The sequence below is a fragment of the Ambystoma mexicanum genome, chromosome 6p (genome assembly GCF_040938575.1).
Source record: "Ambystoma mexicanum isolate Mex_15411 chromosome 6p, UKY_AmexF1_1, whole genome shotgun sequence".
In the NCBI taxonomy this organism is placed as follows: Eukaryota; Metazoa; Chordata; class Amphibia; order Caudata; family Ambystomatidae; genus Ambystoma; species Ambystoma mexicanum.
In genome coordinates this window covers 1247454139-1247471339 of record NC_090935.1, presented here as the reverse complement: position 1 = coordinate 1247471339, position 17201 = coordinate 1247454139, and the positions used below count along the sequence as shown (strand labels likewise).

Below are 17201 nucleotides of genomic sequence, written 5' to 3'. Positions count from 1 at the left end.
CTGGCGTACTGGATGGAGAGGCACGTTTCTAGGTAAGAGAAAGCGTGAAGCAAAGCGCCTTTATTGTCTTTTGAAGCTAACTTGTGTTTTCTTCTTCTTCTGCTCACAGGCCGCTGTGGTGCTGCGAGTGGATGAGAGTGCGATGAAAAACAGGCCCCCGGAATCCGTTAAGGTAGTACAGCGCTGTGCAGTTGTTTAATATTGAAAGCTAACCTGAATATGTCTCTTTTCCTTTGCAGATGTTGCTCTGGTGCTCCGGATGGAAGCGTGGCGTAGCGCAATGGAATTCAGGTAAGACTGATGGAATTCGATGTTTTGGAAGTGTGTGTTCTAATATTGTTTTTCCCTTTCTCGTTATTGCAGGTCGCAATGTTCGAACAGCAGCTGTGGTAGCGGTTCGCCAGAAGTCCTTAAGCTAGTACTCACAGGTGAGTGATGTTTCTTCTCTCGGTTTCCACAGATTGCAGCCCAGTTGAGATGCTGAGTGCTGGATGGTGTTTTCTCAGGTAAGGCAGAATAATCTTGTTCTTGCAGGATTACAGGAAGATGCTGAAGACCAGGAGCTGGACACGGTGAGCATCGCGCTGCTGGTTGCCAAATAACAGGAAGCATGTTCTGCAGTCATGGTGTGGTTTATATAGCGCAGGGAAAGTAGTTCCAGGCCTGCCACACCCAAAACACTAGACAGAATGGATTGGTTCTTAAACTAGACTGTGTGGGTGCTTCCGTGTTGGATTTAAAGGCCCATGTACATAAATGGGACCTAGTTTGAACAGCCCTTCCCTCCTACATATGAGCCTGGTGCCAAAGGCGCCAGGACTGGCTCCAGGAGCCCTTTTGCATTGGTTTAAGGCCCTCAGGGTTCTGGTGGGAGCCTGTTTGTGGCACAACTTGTGCCCCCTCACAGTGGTCATGACAGCACCATGTGCACTGAAGAAGAATGTGAATCCCTCTTTGTCCCCCCTCACTCCCCTCCGCACATCTTACAGTCCCAATTACTCAAACCTCCTCCTCATTGCTGCAGAGGCTACTGCCTCTCCCTCACCCCTGGTAGTTGTCCGCCCCCACCCCCGCTTTTCTCTAGTTCCTGCTTTTAGACCAGATTCAGATCTTCCATTAGTATTACGTGACCTTCCACAATCCCTTCTAGCTTGTCCAACATTTCCTTTAGGAACGCCTCCTGCCCTACATTTAAAGCATATATTGACGCCATTGTGTAAGTAATTGCCATATAGTCCCCCACTACAATTATAAATCTCCCTCCTTTGACTGCCTTGAGGCCCTTTATCTGGAAAAAAAAATGTAATGCACGAAAGCAAAAAAAAAAAACACGTAAATTAAAAAATGACATATTTGAGAAAAAAAATTTCGCCCAATTATTTTCCACATTTTTGTCATTCGACATTATGGATTCGTCATATTAACTGGACACCGTGGAACGGATTTTTTTCTCGAATATATCATTTTTTAATTTACATGTTTTTTTTTTTTGCTTTTGTTCGTTAAAAAAAGGGTTCCATTTTTTTTAAAAAAGGAGGGGATTGGGAGGAATCCCCCCTCCCCTATTTCGAACAGAAAATAAAAAGAAAGACATTCAAATATTTTTTTTTCTTCGGCCATTCGAAAATATCACTATAAAGCCCGTCCCACTTCGGTATGCTAGGGTGACCCTGTGCGCCTTGGTCGGTCCTGATGCCTGAAACACCCGTGTGTATCCCCTCAATTTCAGTCTTGCCTGGTCTTTCCTTATAAGACAAGTCTCCTGCAGGGCCAATACATCAGGTGCCAACACCCTTGTCAGTTGTTCCAGCTTTCTCCTCTTAAGGGGGGTGTTGAGGCCCTTTACATTATGCATGGCCCACTTGAATTATGGTCCCTGACCCCTGCTCGCTTTTCTTTTTTTTAATTTGGTTTTATTAGTTTTTAACAGGAAATTTCACATTATATAATACACCATTGTTAGCTCATGGTTACATAACAGAAGCAGAACATGTGATATTGTTATGCTTTTGAAGATTAACAAACGTTCCATATTCTCTGGGTATATCCTACTAAGAAGAAAAAACTTTGCCCACACCCCCCCCCCCTGGTTTAGCAAACATCATACGAACGTTGTAGTAGTGTGGCAAATAAGAAAACATGATGAACATAGTTCTACTGTTTGGTCACTTCTTCGCTACTAGGTCTGAGTTTTCTTCCATGATCATCTATTCCTTGCATCTTGCATCAGGTCCCTGGGGGCTCATCAGATTGGAAATCGGAGGTTGGTGCAAGGTATTTATTTTTTAAGTCCATCCATAGAGTTTCGCATTGTGCGGCTTTGTTGTGTAGGGAGGCTGTAATCGTTTCCATTGTGTAGATGTTTGAAGCTATATTGATCCATTTGTTTTTTCTCTGAACAATTGTGGATTTCCATTTGATCACCAGTAAGGCCCGAGCCGCCAGTAATAATTGGGGGGTCAGTCCTTTAATTCTGATCCAGTCATCTTCATTTCTTTCTAGCTCAAATAGAATTAAATAGGGGTTGGTGACTCTTTTTGTATACCATCTATTTCTTTGATCCAACCCAGGACCTCATCCCAGAACACCTTTATGCGCGGGCAACTCCACCACATGTGCCAGTAATTGGCTATTTCTCCACATTTTCTCCAGCATCTTGGGCTCATTGTTTGGGACATTTTGGAGAGTCTGAGTGGGTCATATTGCCACCTATTTAGCAGTTTGATGGCATGAAGTTTGTATTGACTAGATATAGACGTTTTGGATGCCGCTCTACACATTATTTCTCACTGGTCAGGGTGTATCTCTTCCCTATTGTCTTTTTCACATCTATTTCTCAGAGGGTCCGTGGATCCACCTCCTACCACTATTAATTCTTGGTACATTGCGGATATGAGGCCTTTCATTTCGGATTTAGAGTCTAAGAGTTTTTCGAATGGAGTAAGATCTCTTTTAAGTTTGTCCTTCCATTCGTGTTTCGTTAGAATGCCTTTTAGTTGTATATACTGGAATGTGGATAGTGTGCCTATTCCTAGGGCCTCAGTCAGTTCCGGAAGATGGATGAATTAGTCTTTTCTCTGCAACTGCCCCACCCTTTCCAGGCCCGCCTCGTACCCTGATTGGAACCTTCCTACATTGGGAATGTGATAGTTTATGCCAGGGGACCATAAATGGCTAAGCGGGGATGGCCAGGTAGTGATTCTACGCATTTCTTTACCTGTTTGCCATATGGTGCTCAATATTGGGTGGCCTTTAATTCTCCGTTGTAACCTTTTATGTGGGGTCCATAGCCTCTCTGATACCGTAGCTGGAGATAGATAATGGTTGTCCATTTGCACCCATTGGAGGTTTTTACGATCTCGGAGATGTGCGATTAGAATGCGTAGCTGGGTGGCTTTGTAGTAAGTTCATAGATCGGGGAGTCCCGCTCCTCCTTTGTCCTTGGAGAGTGTTAGTGTGTTGTGTGGGATTCTCACTTTCTTCCCCTGCCAGAGGAATCTTACCATGATCTTTTTGGCCTCAATAAAGAACCCTTTGGGTATCTCCACTGGTAACATTTGGAAGGGGTACAGGAATCTGGGGAGGCATACCATTTTAACAGCATTCATTCGCCCTAACCAGGAAATTGTGAGTTTGTTCCATTTATTTAGATAAGCTGTGAATTGCTGGAGAAGGGGAGGGAAATTGGCTTCTTATAAGTCAGTCAGAGTTTTGGTGATCTGTATGCCCAAGTATTGCAGTGTGGAATGTTCAATCTTAAGGCCTAGTGGGAGGAATCTGGTTTTATTTTCTTCTACGGATCCCTGAAGGGGGAACAGTGTCGTTTTAGTCCTATTCATTTTGAACCTGGAGAATTGCCCGTATTCTTCTAATAGCTTAAGGGTGTGGGGGATGGATTCTGAAGGATTAGTTAGGTGTAGTAGAATATTGTCTGCATAGAGTGCTACCTTATATTCCGTTGCCCCTAGTCGCATTCCCTCTACCTTAGGGTCAGTTCTCATTTTTTGTGGTAGGAGTTCTAAGGAGAGCGCAAAGAGAATTGCAGAGAGGGGGCATCCCTGTCGAGTCCCGCGTTTCAATTTGAACCATCTGGAGTATTCTCCATTTACGAATATCGACGCCTTGGGGATGTGTATAGTGCCTGTATTCCATTTCTAAATCTCGGGCCTATTCCGACCTTCTGCAGGACCGCTCCTAGGAATTCCCACTCAACTCTATCGAAGGCCTCTCTGCGTCTAGTGATAAAAGGGCAGGATCGCCCGGGGAGGGTATGTGCTGTGTGGATGAGGAGTAGTGTTTTGCGCATAGTGTCCGCCCCTTGCCTCCCCAGTATCAAGCCAACTTGGTCAGGGTGTATTAGGTGGGGCATTAATGTTTCCAATCTTACAGCTAACACCCTAGCGTAGATTTTGGCATCAAGATTGAGAAGGGAAATAGGGCAGTATGATCCACAGTGTTTAGGGTTTCTCTCATCCTTGGGGATCACCGTTATCAATGCTCTTTTGAAGGAGTCTGGTTCTTCCCCTGTCTCTATTATCTCGTTAAATAATTATGCCAGGAAAAGTGTAAGTTGCTTGTTAAAGGTTTTATAGAAGCCGGCAGTATAGCCATCTTCCCCTGGAGATTTACCCAGGGTTAACCTTTTGATTGCATCTTGGATTTCCTGTTCAACAATTGGAGAGTCGAGCAGCTCGGCTTCTGCGTACCTTATTGTGGGCATGTTGATTGGGGATAGGCAGGAGTTTGTGTCTAATTGGCCGGTAGTTATTTCTGAGGTATATAAGGTCTCATAGAAATTGGCGAAGCACTCTGGGGTGGTGTGAGGAGTGTGAGTCGAAGAGGAGGAGTCCTCTTTTATTTCTTGTACCTTGCGCTCTGCTCTTTGCTCTCCAAGTCTGGCAGCTAATAGTGCATTGGCCTTGTCTACCTTTTCGTAAAATTTCTGTTTAAGGAATCGTAGTTTACGTACTACTTGTTCATGCTCCAACAATCGTAATTCCTCCCTTTTTTGTTGCGCTGTATTCATTTTATCAAGATCTACCTCAGGGTCCTTTCTTATCTCTCCCTCCAATTGGCATATTTCAGTTGTTAGTCTGTGTTCTATGATCTTTCGCTCCCTTTTCTTGGAGGACCCTTCTCGTATTAGGATGCCTCTCCATGTGGCCTTCTCGTCCTCCCAGATCGTTTGTTTAGATACTTCCCCATTATCGTTCACTTTAAAGTACTCGCTAATTTCAGTCTCCATTACAGTTTTGAAAATTGCATCTTTCCAGAGGCTCTCATTACACCGCCATTTCCCTCCCATAACAGGTAGATCCGCCCAGTTAATGTCCACGAGGACCATGTCATGGTCTGACCATGTTATCGGGATGACATCTGAGTGTTGTGCAGTGTTTGTGAGATCGGCTGAGAGAAATACATAGTCAGTACGTGTGAGTGTGTTGTGGGGGTTTGAATAGAAAGTGTATCCTCTATTGTTGGGTTGTAAAATTCTCCACACGTCTTTCATTTCGTACATATCCATTACAGTACAGTAAGTTCAGTGCGGTCACCTTTATACCTTTATACTGGCTTCTCATTTCGGGGTTACCTGGATTCCAGTCTTTAGTCAGGTCTGCCCACTGGTTAAAGTCGCCTTCCAGGATAATATGACCTGAGGCTTCCAACATTATTTTAGGGATCGTTTTTTCGAGAAATTTGGCCCGTCCGGTGTTGGGTGAGTATACAGTGCCAATTGTTACCTTTACTTTCGCAATTTTCCCCGTTATCAGGAGAGCACGTCCTCCCACATCAGACCATATCTTATCCACTTCAAATTTAATTCCCTTCTTGAGTAAGATTTTGACACCTCCCCTCCTGAGTGGACCAGAGCCCCAGAATTCCAGCCCTCCCCGCTTTCCAAGGATGCTTTGTTCCTCTCTCTTTGCAAACTTTGTCTCCTGCAGGAGAAGGATGTCGATATTGGATCTTAGAAATTCTCTAGACACCAGTGACCTCTTGGTTGGTGAGTTCAGGCCCTTCACATTTATGGTCCTTACTCTGAGAGAGTCCCTCACTTTATGTTCACCGGGCGATGCCATTGTTGGTTTTTATTGGCAAGTTGCTCATATTTAGTGATCAGACAGTTATTCGCTCTCCAAGTCCCACATCACTTTTCATATTTCGGATTAATTCAGATGTTGCTACAACCTTTTCCAAGTTTCTATTCTTCTCCTCGGACCCTGTAGATGCTATCCTCTGCCCTCTCGTTGTGGCCCTTCCCGGTTATCGTCTTCTGAGCGGGGCGGCCAAGTAGGTCGGATATGTACGTTTTGATTTTCCTTTCTGAGCTCAGCCTTATTTTGTTGCCCTCGTATTCAAAGGAGAGGGATAAGGGGCACCCCCATCTGTACCTGATATTCTTTTCTTTCAGGTGCTTTGTTAATGGTCCGCACATTCTCCGGAGTGCAAGAGTCATCGATGAAAAGTCTTGATATATTTAGATCTGAGCACCTCTGAGCGTGATTCCATCGCTGTTTCTTGCCTTCTCAAGGACTCTGGTTTTATCTTGGAAGCGGTGGAATCGTGCTAATACTGATCTTGGTCCGCCCGGGGGGCCTCCGGCCTTGTGTATTCTTTCAGTTTTGGGTTCGTCAATGGCATCATCCACGACCAGGAGTTTGATGATGTTGTGTAGAGTGTTTCTCAGGTCACGCTCCGTCTCCCCTTCTCGTTCTGGGATCCCAAAAATGCGTATATTGTTTTCTTTCACGGTTTTCTAAATCATCGAGCTTTAGTTTAAAGTCCTCTTCCCGCCTCTCTAGTTCCATCATCCTCAGGTCGAGCTGTGCCTCTAGTGTGTCTATGGAGGCTTGGTTGCTCTCCACTCCTTCCAGCCTTTCTTCCTTTCTGTCCAGGCGATTCGTGATTTTTGTCTATTTTACATCCGATGTTGGCCCCCAAGTTCTTTATTTCTGCCAGCAAAGCTGCGATGTCCCCCTTGGTGGCAGCTAATTCACTCGCTGTCAAATCTGTGTTTGCCATGTTGGGTTCGCTGGTTTCAGGGGGTAAAGATGCGTAGGCGAATGAGGCTAATTTCTCTTTTTTACGCTCATGTGGTCCAGAAGGCCTTGAAGTTGGTAATAGTTCAGAGCCGGGGCAATAGCAGCTCTTGTATGGGGGGCCTCTTTCCCGGGAGATTTCGCAATGTAGTCTTTCTATGTGCTCTTCAGCAATTGTTTGGGGGGTACGCAGTTATATGCTTGGGTCCCTGAGGTTGAGGTTTCACGTTTTGTCACTTCAGTATGGCGGAGTCTGGGGACTGAACTTCTGGTGTGCTGGGTTGGAAATCCGGAGGCCGTTGTCTCCTTTCTTTTGGCACTACACCTCCAAGGATTGCTTGTCGTGTGAGGCACTATTCGTGATCTCTTGTTTTGGTGCATATTTAAGACTTAAAAGGTCTGTGGTCTGCCACTTTGTCTTCCTGGTTCTGCACCTCGTGCTTGGCGTTGCTCTCCTGACCTTGGTGCTAGTGGGTGCGTGGCAAGACGTGTTCGGGGTCAGTTCTCACTCTATATGTGGGTAGCCTTTATCCGTGTCTCGAGGGCTGCTCCGTGTGGAGTGCGTAGGTTGATCAGATTAATTAAGCTTTCCGTGGCCAGAGCAGATTCGGGGCCTCGCGTTTGTATTGGATGTGCCGGGAGATGCTTTGCAGGGGTTCCGTGTGGAGACTAGGGTTTTCTGGGTGGGGGGGGCCCAGTGCACAAGCTTGTTTCCTGGGGGGCTGCAACTTCTTCTCTGTGTTCCCTCAGGGGAAGCCCCGGTTGGCGGATGCAGCAGAGAGGGGCCAGGGATGGCTAGGGACATCGCGGGCAATGTCTGGATTCAGTTGGGAGAATTTCCTCTGTGTGGGGCTCTAAGCCGCTGTTTGCATGCCGCTCCGATCGGGGCTCCGGCGTGGGCCTCCCCCGAGCGCAGGAGCACGCCGCAGACGTCTGATGTGGCGAGCGGGGGGGACGGAGCACAGTAGCTTGAACCCAACTCTCCGGCTTGATGGGGGTGGGGGGCTGGGAATTCGGCTGCTGGTCCCTCCTTCACTGTAGTCACAGGCGGCGTACCGCTGCGCCCGCGGAGTGCCTGGAAATTTTCTTTGGGGGAGCGGGTGGCGCACTTCGGTGGCCACGTATCCAGGAAGTTTCACTTTCCGTTTGGCCTTCCTGGTGAGGCCGTTGTGCGTCTCGTCACGTTTCGGGGGATTCCTCCACCGATTTCTTTCGGAATTTCGTCCACTTGAGGGAGGGGGTTCCACCAGCTGGGGTTTCTTTTTTACCTATGGGGGGGGTCCGGCAAGTGGGGGCTCAGTTCACTTTTCGGGGCTCTGGGAACGGAGCTTGCGCAGAGAGCATGGATGTGCCTGCGCCCCCTGGTGGCCGTCCTTTTTTTAACATATATATATATGTTTTTATTGATTTCAAATACAACACATCAACTGAACTCAACCCTGTCTCCGCCCACCTACCCACCGGAAGAACTATACCCGCTGTTCCATACGATTGAAGATTATGCATTGAATATGTCCAGGATTCTTATTTTATGTGGGAACCACTGCTCCATATAGTCCGATTGAAGATATTCCAACACCTTTCCCCAACCTTTCATGAAAGAATCCTTAGCGCCTTGAATATTATGCGTTAATCTTTCCATTGTTAACAGAGTCCACACCTTCTGGAGCCAGCTGAACAGTAGGGGTGGCTCCTTTTGTTTCCAGTTTTGAGCAATCACCGCCCATGCCGCAATTGGCAGACCCACAAAGCTTCTCCATTGCGAGTTTGAAAATGTCTTTGCTATCGGATCCCACATCCCACATAACCAAACCATTTCACCCAATTGGTCTACCTGAGAGAAAATCCCCTTAATTTGGGTCTTTACTTCAGTCCAGAATCTCTGAATCACCCTACAGTCCCACCAAATATGTCTCCAACTGCCCTCCCCCTGGCAGCCTCTCCAACACCTTTTAGATGCTTGCAGGTACATTGTGTTTAGTCTCTCTGGGGTATAGTGCCATTGAATCACCACCTCCCCCCACATTTCCTCCATCTGGACCGATCTTGTCAGCCTTGGGATGCGCTTCCAGAGATCCTCACACTGAGTTCCACTGACAGGTTTCCCCACGGTACGTTCCCACTTAAGCATATAGCCCCACGTGAGTACCTCTTGTTGGACATTTATAAATGTATACAAACTAGACACCAGTTTCTTGGTCCCGGGGTTGGACAGTGTAAATCTTTCAAAAGAGGTGAACTCCTTAGTTGCGGCCTGCTTGACCTTAGGCATCGTTAACAAGTGTTTTATCTGGTCATACTTAAATCTGTCCCCCTCTTTTTGCTGCTTGCTGCTCTGTCCTTTTGCCACCCAATTGTGTGTGGCCACGTTGAGACGCTCAATGGCCTCACCTTGCACTGTGGTATCTTTTTATATCTCTTGGTGTCCCCTCTCAAGAAGGTCCGTCCTTTCCCCCAGCTGGCCCACCTCTTGCCTAATTTCCGAGCGGGCCGAGTTAAGGTCCTGCCTCATTAGTTGAAACTGGTCCTGGAATGTCTTAGTGAGGCATGTTTGGAGGGTTATCAGATTGTCATGGAGATCTACCTGCAAGAAGGGTCCACCCTAACCCCCCGTCCTTTTTGTTCCTTTTCGCCTCCAGCTCCTTTGCCAGTTCCGGGGACCCCCTTGCCTCACTAGGATTTTCTCACAGGGTGGGGATAGTACCTCCCACGTCTCCTGCGGCTCTTGCCTCCCTCAACGCCTTCCCTTTGGACTTCCTGCTCCGCACCCGTCTCGCCTCCGTTCCTACTTTACCCCTGCTCATTGGGCGTTTTGCTGCTTCCTGAACTGGTTGTAGCAAGAGCCACCTTCTTATTCCTCCAGGCCCTCACCTCCTCCTTCCTCTAGTGACCCTGGGCTGCAACTTCTCCACTCTAGGGTTCTTCTCTATGGCCTCTTTGTTTCAGTTTAGGATAGCCTCCCTGTTGCTGCCGGGCGACTCTGCGGGATCCTGCCCCCCTTTTGACTGTGGGCTGCAGGCATATCTACGACACTTAGGATCTCTCCAGGCTCCTTTATAACACTGTATGACCCCTGGGTGCCACCAGCCTTCCTGTCTGGGCTTGCTGAGCTCCCAGGCGGACCTTCTGCTTCCTGCCCCGGCTTCCGAGAGCCTCCCGGGGCAGCGTGTAGTGTAGATACCCTGGGCCTTAGTTTCCTGTTAATTGGACGCTGAGTCCCAGGTTGCACTGCCCGGCTTCTCACACCGAGCCTCCTTCTCGCCCTCCTCTCCTCTTGGAAGTCCCTGCAGAGAATCCTCTACCTCCCCCGGGCGGGCCTTGCCGTCCTCAGGACTTCACCTGTGGGTCCTCCGGGCCGGCGTGTCCTTCACAGCTCCTCCCCTTTATATGTGCTTTCTCTCATCTGCTCTTCGGTGAGGTTTGCCCTACAGCTAGAGGCCCCTTTCCTCCCAACTGGCTTGATGCAGGTTGGGCCGGGCGTGGTATGCCCTTCACGCTGTCTAATGGTCCTGTGTGCCTCTCCACTCCTGTTTGCTGACCATGGGACTTTGGCCTCTCCTGTCTGCCACCAGTCCCAGTCCGCACCCTGGGTCTGTTGCGGCAGGCCTTCTTGGGTCTTCTGCTTGGCGGTATGCACCTTTTTCGCCACCGTCATACCCGTGGGCACTGGGTCGCTCCACCGGTCGGGGGTGGCAGTCTTGCAGCGCCTACGCTCGGCTCAGTTTGCCTTTGCCTCCTGCTGTCTCGGCCGTTAGCACCGGGCCTCCGGCTCTCCTTCTTGATCCCGGCTGCCACTGCTTCCTCTACACTGGAGCCGAGGAAGGGCTTCCAACACAGCATCTCGGTCCCTGAGCCGGATCTTGCAACTTTCTCACCCATCTTTATCCCACCTGCCAAGAGGGTCAGGAAACCTCTGCTTTCGATATCTATCCTGATTGGGGGCTCCACACGGTTCAGGGGGTGCTGGAAGTCGTGGAAGAAGCTCCATACCGTAGGAGCGGCTGTCGACATGTCTATTTAGTGTCAGTCGCCATCTTGGAATTCATCACACCATCTTGACACGCTGATGCGCATACCTTTTTTACCTTCATTTCTGTAGAGTAGGGCTCAGTATTACAGAGTTGGGGAAAGATTTGATTTTTTGAATCAGAAGAGGAAATGCATCTTTTTTTAAATCATGCCTGCTTGTCCGTCTCCTGATTGTGACCTAGAACAACTTCTTCAAGTTAAATGAGATCTCCTTCAATTCTTATCATATGCCAATGTTTGAGACAATTTGAACTTTTTCCTAGGTCACAAGCCTTCAACCTAACTGAGGGGCACTGACAAAACATGTGTGGCACTAGAAGACAAAGAAAAAACACATGCACCACCTAAACCTGGTCACCCAAATGCTACAGAAGGCTGAGCTAAAAGCCTGACCCGAAAAGTGTAGCCTTCACTTGTCCACAGTGAAGTACATCAGCTTTCATTTCTAGTAAGGTGTAGTACTTGTCGGTCTGTGGGGTGGTCCCTCTCCATGGGAAGAATGTGATAAAGGGGGGTGAGATCCAGAGACGGTCCTAGCATTGGGGGCAAATTGAGCAAAGCAGGCCCTTGACTCCAGCCTTGTCTCTTGGTGCATATTCTAGGAAGTGTTCTTTCTCGTTTGCAGAAACATGCAGATTACACCAGAGAGAGAATGCAGACCCACCAGCAAGAAAGGCAATCTCAACACAGAAAATATAGGGTGACCTAAACAGAGCTCTGCGAACCGCCACAGCACTGCAAAGACCCAATGATACTACCTCACTCTCCGGCGAGCGAGAGATGCCAGCGGCACACCGTTACAAGAGTCACGCTCAGCAGGAACACCGAACTCTGGCAACTTTATGCTTACAAGCAGCAACCTACTAGACCACCAGATACTAAGAGGGAACATGGTACTGTTCCCTAAACCTACCATCAGAGTAACCGACACCAAAGCACAAACTGTAACAGTGTACCTCATACGCTTGATGTCCATTACGCAGCGAGACCAAGCACAGGAAGTGGGCAGGGATTAGCCTACTTTTCAAGACATTTTCCTGTACATAGATGCTCGGGTAGGGAAGAAAGGGCCAGATAAGTTAGGGGGAATTGGTCCAGCTTCACAGAAGGAGGGATATTTAAACAGGGAACAGTAATGAGGAAACATGGGTTTTTCGGCTGAGATTAGAGGTGGAGGATAACTAAGAGACCAGCACGAGGAACGAACGAGGAAGAGGCTTGTGGAGCAGATGAAGCATTGGATTACTAGTGATACTGCAGTGTTGGTGTTTGGGAAACAGTTATTACAAAAAAAAACATTTTTTATAACATGCTTACTACTGTACCTGAGTTCGGTTTGTAAGTGCGGATCTGGGATTTGAACCTCTGTTGCTCTGCGTGGTCTTGGTTCCAAGACCAGTGCGTTGCCCCTCTGCTATCCTCCGTTGTGTATATTGTGTATATAGGGTAGTTTAAGGTGTGAGTATGTAAATACTGGTACAGGGTGAAAGGAGGGTGACTGAGTATTAGTGGGAGGAGGAATTTACAGATTGCCTGACTAACTCACAGGACTCTCTAGAAATGTCAACATTTTTTTTTAACAAATACACCTAAAATGCAGATAAACTATTGGTTCTTAGCAGTGGTTAGGTTGTTCAGGTTGTTCAGGACCTAGATACGCAGGTAGTCCAAGCTGATGGGGAGCAGTTTGAGCCGATGTATTCTTCTGATCTGATGGTTTTTATTGTGGAAGGTGGCGTTCATCAATACTGGCAGTTATGTGGGTTCAAGTGGTCCCCGAGCTGTAGTCTTCGTAAGAGCTCTTCTTGAAGCTAATCATGGAGAAGGTGGTGTTTGGGATGAACCCACGTTTCACTCAAGATTGTGTTGATGTTTCAAATAAAGCAAAGTGTCTTCCTCCCAGTGGTTCTTCCAGAATCTAGACAGACCTTAAAATAGGGTGCTGCATAACCCAGAGACTAACAGCGCATTAACGTTTTTCCTGGACAGAAAAAAGACTTTCAGATATTCAGAACAGCTGTTTATTTCCTATTCAAACCGATACAAAGGGTATGCTATTTCAAAGCCCTGGTTATGGCAGGACCTTACTGCTTAGCATTCCCCTTGCCGACTGTTACTTGCAAGTACATTTTCCTCACTCAGCACAAATATCTGGCTGCCTCCGTAGTGATGTGAAAAGTTCTGTGCTGCTGGTGCTCTTTACACCTCTATTGAAAGGGATAGGCGGGCACATGCAAGCTTTCATGACAGTTTTAAACACAGCTAAGAATTGGGCATAAGTCTGCATTACTGCTTTGGCACAACGGTACATGAATTTGTAAAGGTCGGACTGGCAGTGCCTAAGAATCTGTTTAGATTAGAAATCTTCTTCCCTCCATCCATGGAAGCAACTTCGTTTTTAATTTAACATTCTTGTGTTGGAAGTGTATAACATGTACTTATTACTTCCAGTACTGCATGGTAATCTGTATTCCAGAGTGTGTGAATCTATAAAAGACCAATTTCTGGAGATTAGTATATTAGTTACTTGTAAGTGTAGATCTCTAGTATTGGATCTTTGATTCATACGCCCACCTTCGTCCTGAACAAGGCTTACATTGGTGTTATATAGTGCCTAATGTGGCTAATGGATCTGAAAGTGGAACTATAGGATGTAGATTGTGGGCTGGCAGCACTGGGTGTGCCATAGTCACATGGTTGTGCATGTGATCATAATGGAGCAGGGGCCTGTTGAGGCATGCTTCGTTAGTCAATTTTTCAATGCCAATGGTTTACCAAAAAATGGTTGTCTTTCCCAGCCTGAGGGGCGGCAATGTTCTGAAGTACGTGAATCTATATTATATACCTATTCCAATTGAGGAGCGCTCCATTTGCAGGCAAGTAATACATTCATGTGTGGTGTGCTTTTTAGTAACCTAGCTACTGCAGGCAATGTACTGCTGAGAACAATCCAATGTTCATAGACTAACGCCCATGTTTTGCTCCATGTGTTTCTGTACAGTTATTTGTCAGAGTGTCAAGAATTCAGCCACCATCAAGACTGTCAATTTTACAGGATGCGGCATAACCTGGTCTGGAGCAGAGCATTTGGCCAATATAATAAAGGTACACCTAGAATCCATTTATACATGTTTGCGTGTGACTCTGAGCATAATGATGCCCAACCAGTGTTCATTAGCCTTTGCTTTTCCATTGCTGAGCCTTTTATCACAAACACTCATGCATTCTTCCGTCATCATTTCTTTCTAATTTATTTTGTCTGTTCAAAATGTTGTAATCCATCAAACATCATACAAATGCGTAACACATTTTAGAGTATATAAAAATGTAATATAGAAAGTATCGACAATAAGTCAAAAGTGAGCAATCCTCAGGAGTACACCAGGGGGCGCGGGCAAGATGAAAGCCTAACTGCAAGACTCCGTCCTCTACCCTGGTGAATGGCGGTCGGTATAAAGGTGGAGGAAAGTCCCGGAGAGCAGCTAGAACAGCTCTTGAGACGGCGGAAGACCTGCTGCAGCGGACGTGTTAGACTTAAGGCACCTTCGAGTCAGCTGTGCAGCCTAATGGAGCATTCCCCGGCGAGGCGGGTGGAGCTGGGACAGGCAGGAGGCGAGGTGGCCCAGGATGCATTGCACCACGAAAGGGGGAGACACCGGAGAAGGGCCCAGCCAAACCAACGGAGCAGCAGGGCTGGTAGCACCGCGGGGGTGACAAAAGGTCCATGGTGCCAGGAACTGCCAGAAACCTGGCACCCCCACCCTCATGGGGGGACACCACCTGAGGGGAACAATGCCGGTTTGGCGAGGTTTCTCGCCCGACCCCTGGGTTGTATAAAAAAAGGTGAGGCGACCAACCCTCCCCTCCTCTAAGTTGTTTCATTGTTTGATACGAATGTTCTGGGGGAAGTGAATCCAACAAAGATCTCTTGGTGGAATGTTACACAGGAGCACTGTTTGCCCAGTGCAATGTGTTAATGCAGGGGAGGGGGGGAAGAGTTACTTTGGGAGTTCAGGTCGGGTATAGGGGGTGTGCACGGGGGCGACTGGGAAGGAGACGGGGAAGTTTAACACGTTGCAAGCAAAGATGCGGTAACACCTAAGTGATTAGGCCAACAGAAGTTTGGGAAAGCAGGGCAGGGACACATGCCCTGGTAGTTTGGTTCACGGCACTACAATGCAAGTAGTGTGCGACTGCGGACAAAGGGGGAAGGGAGGGTGGGATGCGTGGCATTTAAAGGAGAGGTGGGCGGGAAAGAGGGAGAGGAGGAAATTGGTATCATATGCAGTCAACCATGCGAAGGAGAAGAGGCAAGGGCTCCCGCTACACCTGAGGAGATTCAGCAGGCATAATGACAAAGGGGTATGGCTGAGCTGAGGATAGCCACGCTAAATGTCAAGGGTTTAAACTCACAGAATAAAAGGTCACTGACTGTAACATGTTCCATAAACAGTGTTTAACGGTCCTCTTTCTTCAGGAGACTCACTACAAATGAGGGGCTGAATCCCCAGTCAAAGGGAGGGACGTTGCCATGATGTACTGGGCTTCTCATAAAGACAGTGAGAAGGAGGGGTTAGGTATTTTACTAGCGAAAATAATTCAGTTGACGGTGACACAGATCAAGAGGGGATTTGGGGGCCGGTTCCTGGGGAGAACAGTTTTCACAAGGGAGTACAGTTTACCCTAGCCACAGCCTACGTGCCAAACGCGGGACAGGTGAAGTTCCTGTGCAGGATATTCAAGATGGTTGAGGGTTGGGCGGTGGGTATCACTGTCCTGGGAGGGCATTTCAACCTGGTGGGAGACCCAGGGATGGATTGCTGGTCAATTAAGGGGGACAAACAGAGGGTAGAAACCACAGAAAATGAACTTCAGGCACCTGTTGCAGGACTACCATTGGACTGATTTATGGAGGAAACACCAGGCCGGGCCGGGCGGGTGCACATTCTTCTCGCCCCCACCACCACATCAAACTTACACCAGGATAGATATGCTATTAGTGCCCCGGGAACAAGATGCGATAACATAGGGGCCTAGAGTTGAGGCAATAACGTGGTCGGACCACAGACTATTGGTGGGAGTTTGGAAGGTAAAGAGCCCTCTGAGGAGTGAAACACAGTCGATTTGTAACAATACCTTGGTAAGAGATTGGGTGTTCTGGGAGGTCCTAGGGAAGGAGACAGGTGCATATTTTACAACAAATGTTAATGGGGAGGTCGGCATGGCCACGGTATGGGAGGCGGCAAAGGCAACACAGGGACTGCTCATTTCTGAGGGGGCGCGGACGAAAAGGGAAAGGGGTCTAGTGGAAACCAGGCTGCGAAGCAAACTGAAAGCACTCGGAGCACAGATGACCAAATCAGATGCGGATAGGGGAAAGCTCCTGAGGGATATGAGGGATAAAAGGCAGGAGCTACACTCAATATCCATAGGGGAGGTGGTCAAGTGGATGAGATACAGGAGACAGAAATATTATGAGCAGGGAGACGCAGCAGGGGCCTTCCTGGCAAACAGGTTGAGAAGTGATAGAATGGGAAGGAGGATTGTTGGGATACGGAAAGCAGACAGGACCATGTCAGAGAAAGGGGAGTATATTACATCCCAATTTGCCGAATATTACATGGAGCTATACTCTGAACCAGAGGAGGTAGGGTAGGAGGAGATCTGGAGCTTATGCAGCTTATCAACTTGGCAATAGAGGCGCCGGAAGCATTGGATAGTGAAGTGACAAGGACAAAGGTACTATTGGCTATTCGCAAGTTAAAGGCTGGGAAAGCCTCAGGGGAGGACAGGTTTACCACAGACTTCTTTAAGCAGTATCAAGACCTGCTGGCAGCACCGCTGGCCAAAATATTTAACTCCATAACGGGCAAAGGTTCAATCCCGCCGACTTTCCTCTGAGCATTAATTACTGTGATCCCAAAGCCGGGTATGGATTATCCTGCTTTGCCTCCTATAGGCCCATCTTGTTATTAAAACTTGGATGCCAAGATCTTCACCAGGGTGCTGTCATCTCGCCTAGAGGCCCTTCTTCCGGGACTGGTACACGCAGATCAAGCAGGATTTATATTGCGTAGGCAGGCAGCCGATAATATGCGGAAGACGCTTCACATTCTTAACTCTCCAAAGGTG

The 17201-nt window shown here is 47.8% G+C and overlaps 1 protein-coding gene across 1 annotated transcript in view; it reads left to right on the top strand.

Moving 5' to 3' along the window:
• The window catches only part of CEP78 (centrosomal protein 78), a 1593497-nt gene that overhangs the window by 498458 nt on the left and 1077838 nt on the right, over positions 1–17201 (top strand). The window contains exon 5 of the mRNA XM_069625901.1: positions 14071–14174. Coding sequence (XP_069482002.1) covers positions 14071–14174 — 104 coding nt within the window. The remainder of the gene's footprint in view (positions 1–14070; positions 14175–17201) is intronic.